At 44.5% G+C, this 17,391-nt stretch overlaps 1 protein-coding gene across 1 annotated transcript; it reads right to left on the bottom strand.

Moving 5' to 3' along the window:
* Positions 1-2,115: 2,115 nt before the first annotated feature.
* LOC139473845 (uncharacterized) lies at positions 2,116-17,003 on the bottom strand. Its single transcript, XM_071256616.1, has 12 exons — positions 16,654-17,003; positions 15,717-15,876; positions 13,393-13,563; positions 12,203-12,294; positions 10,510-10,736; positions 9,442-9,695; positions 7,990-8,212; positions 7,381-7,470; positions 5,715-5,929; positions 3,873-4,076; positions 3,382-3,559; positions 2,116-2,321 (listed from the first exon to the last, which is right to left on the bottom strand). The coding sequence occupies exons 1-12, from the start codon at positions 16,950-16,952 to the stop codon at positions 2,206-2,208; spliced, it is 2,229 nt and encodes a 742-aa protein (XP_071112717.1). The 5' UTR covers positions 16,953-17,003; the 3' UTR covers positions 2,116-2,205.
* Positions 17,004-17,391: the final 388 nt, after the last annotated feature.

Raw genomic sequence — 17,391 nt, 5'->3', positions numbered from 1 at the left:
AGTTAACTAAGTCACTGTGACCACCTGGTACATTTAGTCGGCCAGCATAGTTAACTAAGTCACCGTGACCACCTGGTACATTTAGTCCACCAGCATAGTTAACTAAGTCACCGTGACCACCTGGTACATTTAGTCCACCAGCATAGTTAACTAAGTCACTGTGACCACCTGGTACATTTAGTCGGCCAGCATAGTTAACTAAGTCACTGTGACCACCCGGTACATTTAGTCGGCCAGCATAGTTAACTGAGTCACCGTGACCACCTGGTACATTTAGTCCACCAGCATAGTTAACTAAGTCACCGTGACCACCTGGTACATTTAGTCGGCCAGCATAGTTAACTAAGTCACCGTGACCACCTGGTACATTAAGTCCACCAGCATCGATATTCATTGCCATCTCCGTCAGCCACCGTAAAGATTTAGCAGGAGAGGATTTGAGGAATAGAAAACACTCCTCCCGACATCAGTGAAGTCACAGCAAAGGCGCTTGATCATAACAACTTAATATGAAACTTGATGAAATTCATTTCAGAACACACACAATAAAGCAAATCATATGCAAACCACTGTTTCTAGGCCACAAATGCCACACCTCTTTCACACGCTGGCGTCTAATCCGTGAGATCTGGAAATTGACAGGTCAAATCAGGTCCCTCATGTCAAAATGGCCGGTTCATCTGCAGCCTAAAAAAGGGCTGTTCAGCCATGCTCCATTGGCAAACACATTGTACCATCAGGCTCATTCCCAGTAAACCTACCGGTTCATGTTGAACCACATCATAGATCAGGGTTGTCATCTTTCTCCATGTAACTTGTCTGAGGTACGGTGAATGGAAACAACACTGGCAGCCATTGACAGTTTTGAGGTGTGAGTAACCGTGATGTAGGTCAAGTTCTGCCTTATCCAAGTTCGGAGTGGAGAGGCATTTATTTCAAATGTGTATTATTTGATGGGGGTAATTGCTAACTCACTAATGAGACAAACATATACAGTGAAATAAACAGTAGAATGTTAATTCAAAAAGTATGTTGGAGAAATGTATTAGTTTAGCATTTTTAAAAACTATTTCTACAACCTGTCATCCCTACAGTGGGAAAGTGCATATTCGATTTCCAAGAAATGACTAGTCCCGCTGATTTTGAAGAAATGACTTAGTGAGTCCAAACAGTGCACAACAGGTTGCGATGACTTGAAGGATGTTATATTGAAATTACCTAGTTAGTCAGTTCCTTATCGGAAGATTTCTCTTAAGTATGTTCCCGGAAGTGGACATGTTATTTGTGATATATTCTCGGAAAGCGAAAATCGGTTGTCCAAGAAGTATGCCTGAAGCACCTCTAGCCGGACATCTAGCGGGCGGTAGACTGTAAATCTAAGGGCATAGCTTCCGAACTGTAAACAACCATCTAAACAAGATCGTTCACGTTAGTTAACAAAAGTTATCTAAAACAAATATGTGAGGATATGTTAACAGACTATAATTATGCGATAAGTGAGTTAAAAAATTACTCTGTCACCGGCCTGCCATACGTGCTTTACAGGAGATGAAGGTCCCAGTTATCTCCCCATGGTTGTATAACACAAGCCTTCAAGTCCCCTCAAAAAGAAGCAATACCTGACTGGAGTATATATATTATATATATACTGCGCGCGGACGTCAGAGAGGCGTTGTCTCATGGACCGGCGGGGAATATAACAGACAGGGGCGCTTAAAAACAGGGTATCCTTAAGGATGTACAGCAAGCTATGTACAATTATTGAGGTGGCAAAACTATCATGAATACATGAGAATTATCTGCGAGAACGTATAAATTCCACTACTGTTTGAAAATCATAGTTACAAAAACATTTTCAATGCAAGAATAAGGTGGCGGACATATAAGAGATGACGTCCATGGTTTGAGAGTACCATTAGATCACAAAAGAACGAAATAATCCGGCATCTAAGTCCCTAACACAGAGGGTAATGACACTGTACAATGACGACCCCCGGACTTTGCCGAGTTGTGTCGGAAATAAAGCTGGGGAGCAGAGCGGTCACTAGACTGTGATATGGGTAAATTCGAAAGACTTGATAATGTTCATATACAAAATAACAAGCTATTCCATTTCTGTCATTATTTAATGCTTTTCTTGGTTACACATAACGGCATGTTTTAATACGTCATGAGATCCGATATGTTTAACATTGCCTGTTACATTCAATATACTCCTAGCGTCTTTGATCCAGTGATGGTCAGCTCTGTGCTGAGGGTGTTTGATCCCACGGACATCTTCTGATTGGGCTGCTGGCCACCCAAGTACACCCGCACTTTCCCTGGAAGATTCACACAACATCATCAACTACATCGACTGGATAACGTGACGAAGGGCAGTACAGTAACTTTTGTTGTGAGTCCGCGAACGCCTCATTATTCTGAGTAAATGCTGTTTTGCGCCTTACTTCGCACTATTTCATCACTATATACATGTAATTAGAAGCATGAGGCTAGGTAAGGTGAGGCTAGGTGAGGTGAGGTGAGGTGAGGTGAAGTGTGCTTGAAGGTCACACAACTGGCATACGATGACATGCATCAACCAAGTCAGCGAGACTGACCACCCGATCCCGTTAGTCGCCTGTTACGACAGGCATGGGCTGCTGAAGACCTATTCCCTCACATAGAGACATGCATGCACTTGTGTGTGTGGCTGCTTGTACTATTCGGACGTACGACGGTTTTATAGTTCAAGTCCACTATAATACCATGTCTCAGTTTAACATACATGGACACCCACTCAGACACAGTATACTGACTTCGAGCCGGCCGGTCCTTGTTTATCCATTTACTGCCGAATGCGAGGAAGGGCAACAACAAATACTATCTTTTAACGCCCTTTGATATCACGCGGCCGGGGATTGAACCACCGACTCTCCGCTCTCCTGGCAGACGCTCTATCCACTCGAACACACACGTATTTATTAGCACGAGGAACAATCCACGCCGTCAGGGTACGATATGACACACAATCAACCAATTTAGACGTGGACCATCGTTCATAATGTCATATAGATATAATTTTCCTTCGAGAGGTGAAAAACAATATTAGGCCATTGAGCAAAAAATAATTTGGGGCCATAAAGTTAACCATCTCAGAAGATATGCGACTCAAAGGAAGTTAAAGAACACTCGATTTTATCCTATTGCTATAATCAATATGTCATGGCTGGTGGGTATTGCAGTATTGCAACACACAGCCTTTAAATTGTGGAAACTCTTTAACTTTAACCTTTTGATTAGTATATAAAGTTTAAATTCGAGTCATCGAGGTTAAGAGTATTTTGGAATCTGTATTTGGGGATCCTGAGATTCAAACTGTGTTCTGGGCAGTCTTCTTACCCGGTTGTACAGCCCAGCCGGTGGTGTCGTCTGCCCACACAGCCAAGTTCTCGTGAGATATCGTCATGTTCACGTTCACGTGACCTTGAGCTGGGACCGCCAGTCTGAGGAATCCGACCAGCTGCAACCTTTGGACGGTGACTGTGGGATTCTCCCAGCTGATGTACAGCTGCACGACCTGCAGCAGAAACAACAGCTGCCGTGTAGAAGTTGTAGACCTTTGAGGCTTTAACGAAGTGTCACTTTAATACCTCACACGAGCGAGCCTGTAACTGCTGGTTTTGACGACACTGGACAGAACGAACCTGAATCGCCTTGTAAATCTGAACGACATTCAACGTGAGTTTAAGGATGTATCAGGGATATATAATCATGGTTTGTTATCACTCACTCACTCTCACTCACTCTCACTCTCACTCACTCACTCACTCACTCACTCACTCACTCACTCACTCACTCACTACCCGTGAATGATGCAGTGTTCGACTCACCTCGTCCGCATCCTGTCCGCCTCTGTTGTTTACGCTGGCTTGCACCGATACGTCGTCACCGGCATGGATGGTGTTGCTACCGAGCTGGAGGTTGTCGTAGTGGAAGGTGGTGTAGGAGAGGCCGTAGCCGAAGGGGTAGAGAGGGTCGACATCGGAATAGCGGTAGGTGCGGTTTGTCATCGTGTAGTCTGTCATAGATGGGAACTTTGACAGAAACAAGGAACATTATTTCAGCGTGGTGGATCACGTCTTGAAACATATTTCACAAAGGTTGAGTGCGGTTTTGTCCTCCTTCAGGAACTCAAAAACAAATCTTGCTCCCAGTGTGTGGTACACAGTACTTCCCTTGGAAACCTAGCATGAAGAAGTGTTTGTTTTGAGTGCTGACAGTACAGTTCATTTTGTGGATATAATATCGCTATATGTGTGTGTGTGTGTGTGCGCGCGCACGCGCGTGTGTGTGTATGTGTGCTTTTCCATGATATCAATAAAACACAAAAAGAGACAAGGAACAAATCATATTTTTGTGTGGACTTAAACGTAGAGGTCAGGAGGTAAATGAACCATTGTTCTTATCAGTATATGGATTACTTTTCTATATGGGTGTCGGTGAGCAAGTGAGTGAGTAATGAATTTATATTTTCTAAAACCCTGTCATCGAAGGACAGTATAATATCCAGTAACATCACAAATTTGAACTAGAATGTTAAAAACAGACTTTAAACAACGACAAATGGACACAGAAAAGGAGCAGTCATCAAGTTTTTGACTTAAGAGAAAAGTACTCCCCAAGAAATTCATGACCGCATGTCACAAGTGTATGGGGATAAGTGCCCTAGCCCGTCCACTGTTTAACGTTGGGCAGCTTTGTTTAAGTCTTGATGATGACCCTCAACTTCAATCAATGAAGATTCAATCAAGGAGAATTATACTGTCTGATAGACGTATTACCATTGCTCAACGTTAGGAAGACACCATTCTAAGCCCTGGATCCATTTAAAATAATTATCCATAAACATGTACAGATGAATATCTGCTCGTTGGGTCTCAAAGTTTCTAAATTCTGATCGTAAGGAAAAAAGAACTGCCATTGTCATAGGAATTTTAGGGCTTATAGAGGAGGATTTCGTCAAATTCAAAAAGAGTAGCGGGTGATGAAACAAGGGTCTTCCACTATGATCCCGACGCAAAACGTCAATCCATGGAATGGCACCATTCCACTTCTCCGACACCAAAAAAATTTAAGTCTTAAACTTCAGCGAAGAAAGTTATGGCCACTGTTTTGAAGATGCAAAGGGGATGTTCCTTGCTGATTACTTAGAACGTCAAAAGACTATTATCGGTGCCTTCTATGCTGATTTGCTTCATCGCCTGAGAGAATCTATTTAAGAAAAGCGACGAGGAATGCTGACTGCTGTAGTTCTACGACTTCATGACAATGCCTCTTCTCACACCTTTCGACTTAAAAAGGCTGCTGTACGACAATGTGGGTTCGAAGAGCTTCCTCACCCTCCATACTCGACAGACCTGGCACCAAGTGATTTGAACCTGTTTCCGAAACTGAAAGAACCCCTTAGTGAAAAGCGCTACGACGACAACGATGACCTCAAAGCTGCCGTGAATGGATTTTTCAGGGTGGCTTCAGAAAAAATTCTTCCTGACTGGAATTGAAAAGCTTCGCTATTGATTTATAAGTGTTTTGAAAAGCAGGGAGTACGTTGAAAAATATAATTAAAAACACTTTCACAATTGTTGGTTTTGCTTGATTGGCTTAGAACTTTTTTTACCAGCCTTCGTAAAACGGTGGACAAAACGTAGAGGCGTTTTGACTGTGGAACTTACGCCGTTAGTGTTCTGGTACCAGGTGTAGGGTAGTCGGCCGGCGGGGACGGAGAAAGGCCCGTCGTTGGTGAGAGTCTTGAACAGCGCCGTGCCCGTGGCTTGTGCCGGGTAGAACAGCGTCATGATGGCCGAGATGCGGGGGTCAGCTTCTTGCTGGACGATGTTGACCGGACCGGCGTTAAACAACAGCAGCACGACGGGAACATCGTTCTTTGCTAAACAAATGACAGCGAAGTAAGAACTTTATGTTGCATATATAAGTAAAAACTATACATACACACGTATGTGTCAGAAAAAACACAGAATCTTTCATCCATATCTTGCTGCGATTAGATGACAATCCCGAGTTGTGCATTTTATGTATCTACAGGCATATGTTCTCACTCAGTCACTCAGTCAGTCATTCAGTTACTCACTCACTCACTCACTCACTCACTCACCCACTCACTCTCTCACTCACTCACCCCAAAAACCACCCACAAACTCCTAACGCATGTACGTTACATGAATATGTAGAACCAGGCACTTTTTTAGTTCCGACACTATGACCCTAAATATCTTTTTATGAATACACCACAATATTTACTGTTAGCAAGGTTTTCGAGTCGCTGTTGATCCCTTTGGTTCTGAACCCAACCCGTTCAATTGTAAACTAGACAGTTACAAGTACGTCAGTTACACTGGGAGACTATTAATGTACCAGGTGGTTATTAATACAGCCCAGTCTATAGGGTGTGTAGTCATGGCAACAATGGATCTGTTTCAAGGTACATCACTTGTAACCTTTTGAAATTGCCAGACCTAGAGAAGGTACTGGCTCCTTTTCTGTGTCGACGGCGCCACCTCCCGGCATCTTCCCGAGGCAAGAGAGTTAACTGACTATAAAAGTCCAGTTTCCACCCTTACCGAACCAGGCTGGTATTATGGAGTTACATTTTGGCTGGGCTAACGAGTCTATGCATAGTCCAATCAAAATCGCGCACCGAAATTTAAATCCGGTTCGTAAACTGTCGTGCAGATTTCGGTCGATTGCAGGATTTGCAAAACATGTGCACCACCAACTCGTTGTCAGCAGATATTTTCTAAATCTTCTCATGTTTTTAATCAAGATGCTCACGTGATTTGATGCATTTCGCGATGTAAGACCCGTTTTATCACAATATAGATATTGATTATCGATCAGATCGTCCTGACCGGGCGCAACCATTTTGTGTGAAGCAAACGCAAGTGATACGAGAGGTGGAATCTGATTGGTCCTTAGGAGAGGCTTAGAAGGGACACAATTGGTAATAGCCACTGGTGGCGCTATGATCGAGCCCAGTAATTCCAGCCCAGTTCGGCAAGGGTGGAAACTGGACTATTAAAGTCAGTTAACTCCCTTGCCTCGGGAAGATGCCTCCCGGAGGCTACACATAACTACATGCACTTGGAGACGGGGCCTTGTACTTCCGTATTAGACTCAGAACATGTCATCGAATGACAGCTCTCGTTTACAGAATCCCAAATGATGGTCAGTAATGGACTTCCTTTCTGACTTCTGACGTGTGCGTTACGTGTGTCATCTCTACGCATAGGTCACGTGTGACACACGACAGGCGTCCTTGTTATCCTGGACGTGCTGTCTGTTTCTGGCGTTCTGCCATGTCGGTCTCTGCCCGCAACTTACTGTTACTTAGGACGTCTTTAAGAAGTGTCATCTGTCCACTCGGCAAGTCCAGATTGCGTCGATCACGATACTCATCCTCCATCTTTTGACCTGTCAACAAGAGTGAAATATCTGTCACCACACACACACACACACTGGTATTCCCACAGTGTTATAACACAGTCCCATTAACAGCACCATCAACACCTCTACTGTCTTAGAAACTGAAGTAGGTCGTCACCTGTTATCTGTTGAAATAGGTCTTAACGTCCTTTTATCTATCATCTATCTATCTTTCTATCATATGGAACTTCATTTGTACGTATCTACATAATATGTTATTTTGTGGTGGAACTACATATTTAGATAGCAAGACCGGGTTCGAACCCACCGCACCTCACAGATCTGTTTAATCCGACTAGGTTCTTATGCTAAAACTTAAGGCGTTTTAATATATTATGCTTAGTGTTATATACTCAACTAACATGTGCTTCTCCCCCCCCCCCCCCCCACACACACACACACACATATTATACATAGGTTGGTCACTCGCCCAAAACCAAACCACCCAGACCCACTCACTTGCCAACCAATCCACTCACTTGCCAACCAATCCACTCACTCACTCACCTAGACCGAGGCATACAAAGACAATCTCTGCGCCCTGCACGGCTGACTTGACCATGTGGGCTTGGTATGTATTACACGCGGAGTCCGTGCACCCCTCAGCCGACTTGACCGTAGGAGCCACGCCCTTCAGTCCATCCAGGACAGTGGAGATGTACTTGTCGTCGGTGTTGGCGGCGTAGCTGCCAAACACGCCACGTCCCTGGTAGGTGAACGGCCCGACAACCTGGACGTCGAAGAGAGCACGTATATTCTTATGTAAAATTTATATATCCAAATTACTTTTTTCATAAATGTCGTAGGGCACGGGTGGCCAAGTCGTCTATGGTACCGCTATTCGCTGAGCAGAGCATTTAGACACAAATGTCGACAACGTCCTAACATTGTCTGAAGTTGAGTGAGTGAGTGGGTTATAACAGCCGTATCAGGGGAAAGGTTGTTATGGATCAGCTTGCGGGAATTAGGTTCGAGATAAGGAAGACTTTCTGTCAGCCACTTTATAAACCTCATCCTATTGTTCTCCATGGTTTTTTATCTCATAAACAGAGCTGTTATAATCGACCTGGTATTGCATATAATATCCCGGAGATTTTATTTATACAACCTCCGTTTAGATTGTAACATATAAATGATTCTGGCTAGAAATTTATTTTGCATCTGAACTCAAGATGATGTCAAATCAAATGACAAATGATTTCGTTATATTCCCAAGGATGGAACACGCAACATTCGTGTCTGCAGCCCAGTTACCGCCTCCGTGGTCTAGTGGTAGAGCGTGCGCCCGGAGAGCGAAAGGTCCAGGGTTCGATCCCCGGCCGCGTCATACCGAAAAGACTTTAAACGATGGTACTTGTTGTTACCCTGTCTGGCGCTCGGCATTAAGGTCTAAAACAAGGACTGGTCGGCTGGGAATCAGTATACTGTGTCTGAGTGGGGTTTTCATGTTAAACTGTGGCATGGTATCTCAAGGTGCTAGCACTATAAATCGGCATCAGTCCGGACTAGTACAAGCAGCCACACACACACACGTACATGCACGTCGCTATATAAGTGCAATAATCTTGGACGCGACGATAAACCCTACTTTACCTCACCTGCAGCCCAGTATGTGTATCATAAAGGCGCTGATCATGATAAATAACTATGCTTTTTAAGAAAAACAATTTTCAAGTACTGTACGAAGGCAACAGATATTTTACGCCCGTTTCTTAAGGTTCATGAAAAGTATGTTTGGAACATTAAATGTTGTTTTATGTTTCTTTTTATGGTATATAAGTAATGTAAAACACTTCCCCTCGGGATTTTATGATATTTGAAACCCTGATCCTTGGGATAAAACTCGGGGCTGTCGCTCCTCGGTTTCATACCGCGGATGCGGGTTTTAAATATCATAAAAACCCTCGGACGTGCTTGATCCTACACGACAACCCAGCAGGGAGAGGGTCGGTCACTTACAGCCGCTTGTTTGTAGTGGTTGGCCTTGATGGGGAGGAAGTTGTTGTGGTTCTTGAGGAGGACGAAGGACTTCATGGCTGCCTCCACGGCGAGGTCCTGGTGAGCCTGAGACTCTACCACGGAGGAGTCCAGCTTGCTGTACTGGTTCATACTTGGGGGGTCGAACTCACCCAGCCGCATCCGGGCATAGAACAGCTCCTTGGCCCGCTGCCTCACCACAGCCTCCTTGAGTTTGCCCTGCTTCACGGCGTCCGCTGGGGAGGAGAACAGAAGAGCCTTACACGTGCACTTACCCAGGGAGCAGTACCAGCACCACCCCACACTAAGCCTTGATTGAACTAGGGCCACACAGAGCTGATCTTCACGTGAGATTTGAACATATTTTCTTTGGAAATACATGTATTGATATTGATACTGTGGTCATAATAACGTTCCCCGGGACTGTATGAGTGAGTGGGTATAGTTTTACGCCGCTTTTAGCAATATTCCAGCAATATCACGGCAGGGGACACCAGAAATTGTCTTCATACAATGTACCCATCTGGGGAATCGACAGACCTTATGATATAGATGTAACGACCATTGGAGTGACAGTGTACAGGATGCCATCAGTTGATCGAGTTATGTTTTGGTGTTGATAAATATTACATAACGATTCTGCTAGTATCGTAAGAGTTAAATCGTCTAAAACGTGAGATCAAGTTAACGACGTTTCGCGGTATACTTGAACTTGTATAAAATGCGTTATATTTTCAAGATGTTTTCACAATAATGACTTCCCAAAGTATACACTCTACGGACATGCGGGATGACATGTTTCCCAATGGCAAAGTATAAATATTGGGTTGGGTTCGTGTAGGATACGTCGAACACAATTTCAGAAAAATGCAGTTAGCCGAGCCCCATACTGGCGTCATATTGCCATTCGTCTTGTCATTATCTCTCTTTTGTAGATTGAGCCATACGTAAATTCAGTTAACAAACAAACACAAAACATTCTATTGGACGGTGCTGGGCAAACAGACCTACGGAACAGAAGTCTCAGTTAACAGTAAACAATGCACGGACCTATGGAGAAGAAGGCTGGGGTGGCGAGATTATTGGAGAGCTCAAGGTTGCATCCTGCATCAACGGCCCCGGCCGCCATGTCGACGTTGTTTTGGAAGTAGTGGTGCTGTGTCTTCATAAGTTCTATAGCTCCCTGGTCGCTGATGACGTAGCCTTCAAACCCCCATTGTGTCCTGAGGACATCGGTGAGCAGGTGCTTGTTGGCGCAGGCCGGGACTCCGTTCAGCCTGAATACACGTGTAATATTACATATAGTTACATTGGACTCGGATGTTTCGCGAAAACCTGGTGTCAACACTGATTTTCAGTTCTTCATTCATATAATTTTCACAGATATTTTGCCATTTACGACAAATGGAACTTGTTACGGCGGATAATCTAGCCTGGTCATTCTCCTAGATGATCTAATATACTGTCAAAAAAATATCTGTATTGGTGGTATCAATATTTTCAAAACCTAATTTCGAGGATGGTTTACTTATAAATCAGAGGCAATAATTGATACATAGATTTGACATTTGAGGGATAGTTTTTTGGGAAACTGTATAGTAGTTTTCACTTGCAAATCACGGAACTTGTCATGGGTTACAAGAGCAAGTTTATGACACACGTCATCTTCACAAATAATTTAGGTAACGAAGTGACTCAATAACAATGCGAGAAAGCACGTTGTGGTAGACTTGAAGCTGGCGAATCACAAGCATCAGTGGTGCGGCATTTGAACGTTGCCTTGAGCAATTTCCCAACTTGGGAACACGGTATCGATAATATGGCGCTCACACCTATAATAAATTACCAGACCCTAAATAATGTTCAAACGTATATTTTCTAAAAGCCTATTTCATATGACACACTGTAACGAAATCGACATCCGGCCGTTTAAATTTCGGTCGATTGCAGAATTGGCAAAACATGTGTAGCGCCAACTCGGCGTCAACAGATATTTTCCAAATCTGTTCATGCTTTAATCAAGGAGCTCACGTGATTTGATGCACGTAGCGAAGTACCCTTTCTATCACAATATGGATTTTGATTATCGATCAGATCGTATTGACAGGGGGCCGCCATCTTGTCTGAGGCAAATGCAAGTGATATGAGAGGTGGAAGCTGATTGGTCGATAGGAGGAACATAGAAGGGACATAACTCGTAATAGCCTCTGGTGGTTCTGGGATCGAGCCCAGAAATTCAAGCCTAGTTTGGCAAGGGTGGAAACTGGAATTTTACAGTCAGTTAACTCCCTTGCTTCGTCAAGCTCTTGAGGAAGAGTGGGCTGCCATGCCATAAGGTGTCATCTGCAGGCTTCTTGAGACCATGGGCAGGATGTGTCCTGCAGTCAATAGTCACATGGTACTATAGGGTGAGATGGTATCGGCAGAAGAAAAGACTTTTCTGTTGACGGTTCATGAACTCTATTTCACTTTGTTATCTTACAAGCACACCCATGCCCCGTGTGTCGTGTTTAAAGCCTTGTTGAAGCCATAGAGAAAATCTCCTGAATGTAACTGGGGTTTGAAGTTGAACAATCATGGTACATGATTATGGAAACGTAATCTGAAAAGAAATGATGGGTCCTTCAACGTCATTAAGTGGCTTAGAGTTCGCTAATTTTGAATGCCTTTAACGTATGTTTGTTGGAAATTATGTTATTTTTCTGCTTGAGTGTGTGTTATAATGGGGGTTGTTACAGCTCACCTGTTATAGCTGCACATCAGATTCATGGTGCCGGCCTTGACACACGTTCGGAAAGCAGGCAGGAAGGTTGTTCGCCAGTCTCGCTCAGGAACCTGTTGGAAGGTTGATTAATAAGTCATTCATCAGAAGAGATAGTTATAAACAAAAACATATTACATTTACATTGTAAGAACATTGGTTACATACTTGCAAGCAGACATCATCGTTGGGAAACGTATCCAACTGGTTTGTCATGTTGTTAGTATTACTCATCATTGGACATCAAAATGTATCGACCGCCTCCGTGATGTAGTGGACAGAGCGTCTTCCCGGGGAGATAAAAGCGACAAAACCCTTTTTCCATTCATATGAAATCTCTGTCAAAAATAAAGTCGACTCCCACTATAGTATGGGCATATGTTTATGAATCACTATCAAATAGTGATGATGCCAGGTGTTCGCGGAAAGGTGAGCGCATCCTGCTTCACCGGAGGCACCCGTCACAAAGGTCGGTGTTCGATTCCCGGATCCGTCATACCAAAGAACGTTAAAAGACTTGTTAATCTGCCTGCCCTCGACATTAAGGGGCTAAAACAAGGACTGGTCGGCTCGGAGTCAGTATACTGTGTCTGAATGGGGTATCTGCGGGATGGTACCTTCATTTCACCTCAAACTATATCAACATTTGCCCTGTGTTGGACTGATGAAACAGATACAGGTATTACAGCATCCGTTTGTGTACTATGTTTAGTACTGTGAGACCGCCTCCGTGGTCTAGCGGTAGGGCGTCCGCCAGGAGAGCGGAAGGTCCGGGGTTCCAGTCCCGATCGCGTCGTAACAAATACTTTAAATTATGATACTTGTTGTTACCCTGTCTGGCGCTCGGCATTAAGGGGCTTAAACAAGGACTGGTCGACTCGGAGTCAGTATACTGTGTCTGTGAGTGGGTTATTCATGTTAAACTGTGGCATGGTTTCTCAGTGTGCTAGCACTATAAAATCGGCATTATTCCTGACTAGTACAAGCAGCCACACACACGCGTGTATGCACGTCGCAATATAAGTGCAATAACCGCAAATCTAAACCCCATCTCACCTCACCTTACATGAACATACATCAATATTTCTCCTGTGTGGGACAACGACTGATGAAACAGAAGACACAGATACTACACAATCCCGTTGTCTCGTACTGTGAACATATGAGGTTACCTTGGCGTCGAAGGAAAATCTGTTGACGGGGATGTTCTCGGGGCCGCCGTGGGCGTCGAAGTGTTTGCAGCCGGCGTTAGCCCTAAGGTAACGGGGGTCATTGCCCTGCAGTCCCTTCACATAACTGGCCGCGAACTGACCACTGAGGTAAGGATCCTCTCCATAGGTCTCCTGGCGTGACAAGGTAATATCGCAATGTACACGTCACATCCGGTAACACCAACAACCACCTTAGCATACAAGAGAAACCGTTGATTTCAACTTCAGTGTTATTTATAATGAGTTGAGGTACAGATGCTAGTACATATATCAAGCAAGCGAAATACCAGCTGGATTTTTATAAATTGCTACAAAGATTCTTGATAATGATAATTATGTTTCAGACTGTTTTTACTGCTATTGCAATGTGCCTGATGTCTCAAAAAGGACTTCAGGCTCATAGTTTAAGATAAAAAAATGCCAGGGTTTGAACCTGCAGCACAGGCAAAGAATATCAAATGGCCACTCCCTTACGACAAGCATGGGTTGCTAAAGGTACGACTCTAATCCCCCAGATCGTCACGGAGCGACACGCATAGCTTGACCATGTGGAAGTGGAAATGAAGGGGCGCACGTACCAACAACAACCGTCAGTGGTAGCGGCCTTGATAATTCCACTACAAAAGGGTCAAGCAACAATCTACGGTTTGTTAGACTGACATTTAGTCCCAGAAATTAACTTATCTTATTTAGAAATGTAAATCTACAAAATAATATCCAAATGCAGCCCAGAACAATCCCTAATTTCAGAAGCTGAGGCAATCTAATCTGTCTTGCCAAATCATTCTAGACTTGAGATGGACTCCTTTTAATGCTTTTCTCCAGGGCCTAGGAGCCTAGAGACTAACGGTTTGTGCGAAAAGGCCTCTTAGACAGCATAACTTATCATATAGTGGGTCGGTCGTTAAATTGATGCAATAAACCATTCCAAACCCAAACCGCACCTACAATGTGAAACCATGGGAACAACATGCAAACTGGCTGATTGTGATGTAATCGTACCCGAAGAATTGGTCGTTAATGATGTTATGAACCATTGGTTGTTATGGCTTAGAATCTATTTTTACAGACAACTCTGATAGAGTTGGAATATTGCTGAATGCGGTGTTACACAACATTCACTCTCTCACTCACATCTGCCAGTGGTTGAGAGGGAATACAAGAACCTTAGCTCATTTAATCCTGAAAACTGACTTTGCGAAAAGGTTTGTGTGAATGATAAAAAAAAATTCTCCTCGGTGTTCACTTGGGTTTTCCCGGCTAACATTCGCAGTCAAGAACGAGGAATATTTTTTATCCTACTTAAAAATCGAAAAAAAAATATGAAAGAACGTTTGAACAATTTTACGTTTATGTGAGCCTGATGAAACGGACGTAAAATATCTCTTGCTGGCGTACATGTCCTTGAAAAAGTGATTCTAAACATGTGGTTTATCTGCGCCGATGTAGCTTAGTGGTTCAATCACTGGACTACAGATACCAAGGTTGCAAATTAGGTCTTCTGAAATATAAAGAATACATATTGTCGTTTCGCATATTCCTTATGCGGCAGAGGGACATCCTGCAGAATATCCCTGGATCAGAGGTACTTTCTACAGAATATCCCTGGATCAGAGGTACTTTCTATAGAATATCCCTGGATCAGAGGTACTTTCTATAGAATATCCCTGGATCAGAGGTACTTTCTATAGAATATCCCTGGGCCACAGGTACTTTCCAAAGAATATTCCTGAGACGGAGGTACTTTCTAAAGAATATCCCTGAGACGGAGGTACTTTCTGTAGACTATTCCAGGGACAGGGCACTTTCTACAGAATATCCCTGAGACGGAGGCACTTTCTGTAGACTATTCCAGGGACAAGGGCACTTTCTACAGAGTATCCCTGAGACAGTGGCACTTTCTATAGAATATGCCAGGGACAAGGGCACTTTCTACAGAATATCCCTGAGACGGAGGCACTTTCTGTAGACTATTTCAGGGACAAGGGCACTTTCTACAGAATATCCCTGAGACGGAGGCACTTTCTGTAGACTATTCCAGGGACAAGGGAACTTTCTACAGAATATCCCTGAGACAGTGGCACTTTCTATAGAATATGCCAGGGACAGGGGGATATTCTGGAGAAAGTCCCTGCCCAGAGGCTATTCTATGAAATGACGGCCCCGTAAAAACAATTTGATTATGTCACTCGAAGCTTATAAAGGAGTGACACATAACGGGATCACCCTAAGCGGCGCCCTCCAGACGTTCAATTCAAGGGGACGACCCTCGGAGGTCCACCCACCTGATTCCTGCCCCACCTGGGGTCCCGCATGATGTTGATGACGGGGCTGAAGCAGCTGAGGCCCTTGTGGTCGCCGTACTGGTTGTTCTTGACATAGTCGTTGTACTTGCCACGGACCTCGACCCCCGTAGCCTCGGCCATTCGGAACAGCAGGTCAGTGCTGTGTCAAGGACATGATTGAGTCGGAATGAATGCCGCTAGGAACACATTTACTTACATCATGGTTGTCAGCTTAGAAGGCGGGATAATGTGTGAAGCCCATTTTTGGTGTCAGCCTCCCTTATATTGCTGGCATACATCCCAACCCGCTCGCCAAACAAAGAGGATGGCCCAAAGTGACAATGGCCATGGACGTTTATCATTACTTTGGCAGTGAGTGAGTACGTGACTTCGTTGCGTTTATCGCCGCTTTTAACAGTATTCCAGTTATATCGCGGCGTGTCATCTTGATCTGGGAGGAAAGCGCGAAGTTATACAGGTCCCTTTCTTTGGTGAAACCCAAAATATAGTATGATTCGCCAGACCTGGGATAAAAACTAGCTAGAAATCAAAATAAAGATATTTTCTAGAATGAATATAATTGTCAAATATAATAAGAAACACACACAGACACACACACACAGACATATACATACCACACAGAGACACACACACAAACACACTCTTTCACACACACAGACACACACGCGGACTTACAATCGTCACACACACACACACACACACACACACACACACACACACACACACACACACACACACACACACACACACACACACACACACACACACACACACACACACACACACACATACATGTTCCAAAAGAATGGTTCTTTTGTTGTTTCCTTGCCTCGCACTCGACAAAGTCAGTATACAGGATCTGAGTAGGTTATACACACACACACACGCTCGCACGCGCAAACACACAGATCCATACCTCCATGTAGCCGCAAGGCCTATTGACTGGGGGAAGGATGTTGCAGATCCACTCCTCGAGTCGCCCCTCAGACACTCTGTGTTCCAGGAATAAGGACCTATCCCCAGTCTGGTTATTCCGGGGGCAGGCCCGGCCTGGGGCCCCCAACCTCCCCGCCCCATCTGGGTCTGTATTTCATCCACTGTAAGACGCCCCACGAGGTCCTGTACCCGTTCCTGCCACGTGAGCGAGGTGTTCCGGAAGGGGAAGTCAGCCCCTATCGGCGCCAACAGGGGCAGCAGCAGCAGCAGCAACTTCATGGATGTACGTCCCTACTGGCCTGGCAGCAATGTAGTGAGTGTCCTTCAGAGTGGCGGTTATACAACTTACTGATAAGGAACGTCAACATCTTATCTCTTGCCTTAACTCTTCGTTGTAATGTACAGGTAATAGATGGTTGTGATCGTGCGTACGTGCGTGTGCGTGTGCGTGTGCGTGTGCGTGTGCGTGTGCGTGTGTGTGTGTGCGTGTGTGTGTGTGTGTGTGTGTGTGTGAGAGTGAGTTTGTGTGAGTGAGTGTGTGAGTGTGTGTGCGATGGATGGTTGTAATCGAGGTGATGATATGAGGTTTATCCTCGCGTCTAAGATTATTGCACTAACATAGCGACACACACACACACGCACGCACGCACGCACGCGCGCACGCATACACACGCACGCACGCACGCACGCACACACGCACACATGCACACACGCGCAC

Source organism: Haliotis cracherodii, unplaced genomic scaffold (assembly GCF_022045235.1).
Source record: "Haliotis cracherodii isolate W230 unplaced genomic scaffold, xgHalCrac1.p SCAF_3, whole genome shotgun sequence".
NCBI lineage: Eukaryota > Metazoa > Mollusca > Gastropoda > Lepetellida > Haliotidae > Haliotis > Haliotis cracherodii.
Note: the sequence above shows the minus strand (reverse complement) of the source record. Positions and strands in the feature narration are given on the sequence as shown.

Coding starts and splice junctions, on each gene's coding strand:
- LOC139473845 (XM_071256616.1), bottom strand. CDS start 16,952: ATGAAGTTGCTGCTGCTGCTGCTGCCCCTGTTGGCGCCGATAGGGGCT. Junction 15,877..16,653: donor GGCCTTGCGGCTACATGGAG/GTATGGATCTGT, acceptor TCCTTGACACAG/CACTGACCTGCTGTTCCGAA. Junction 4,077..5,714: donor GGTACCAGAACACTAACGGC/GTAAGTTCCACA, acceptor TTTCTGTCAAAG/TTCCCATCTATGACAGACTA.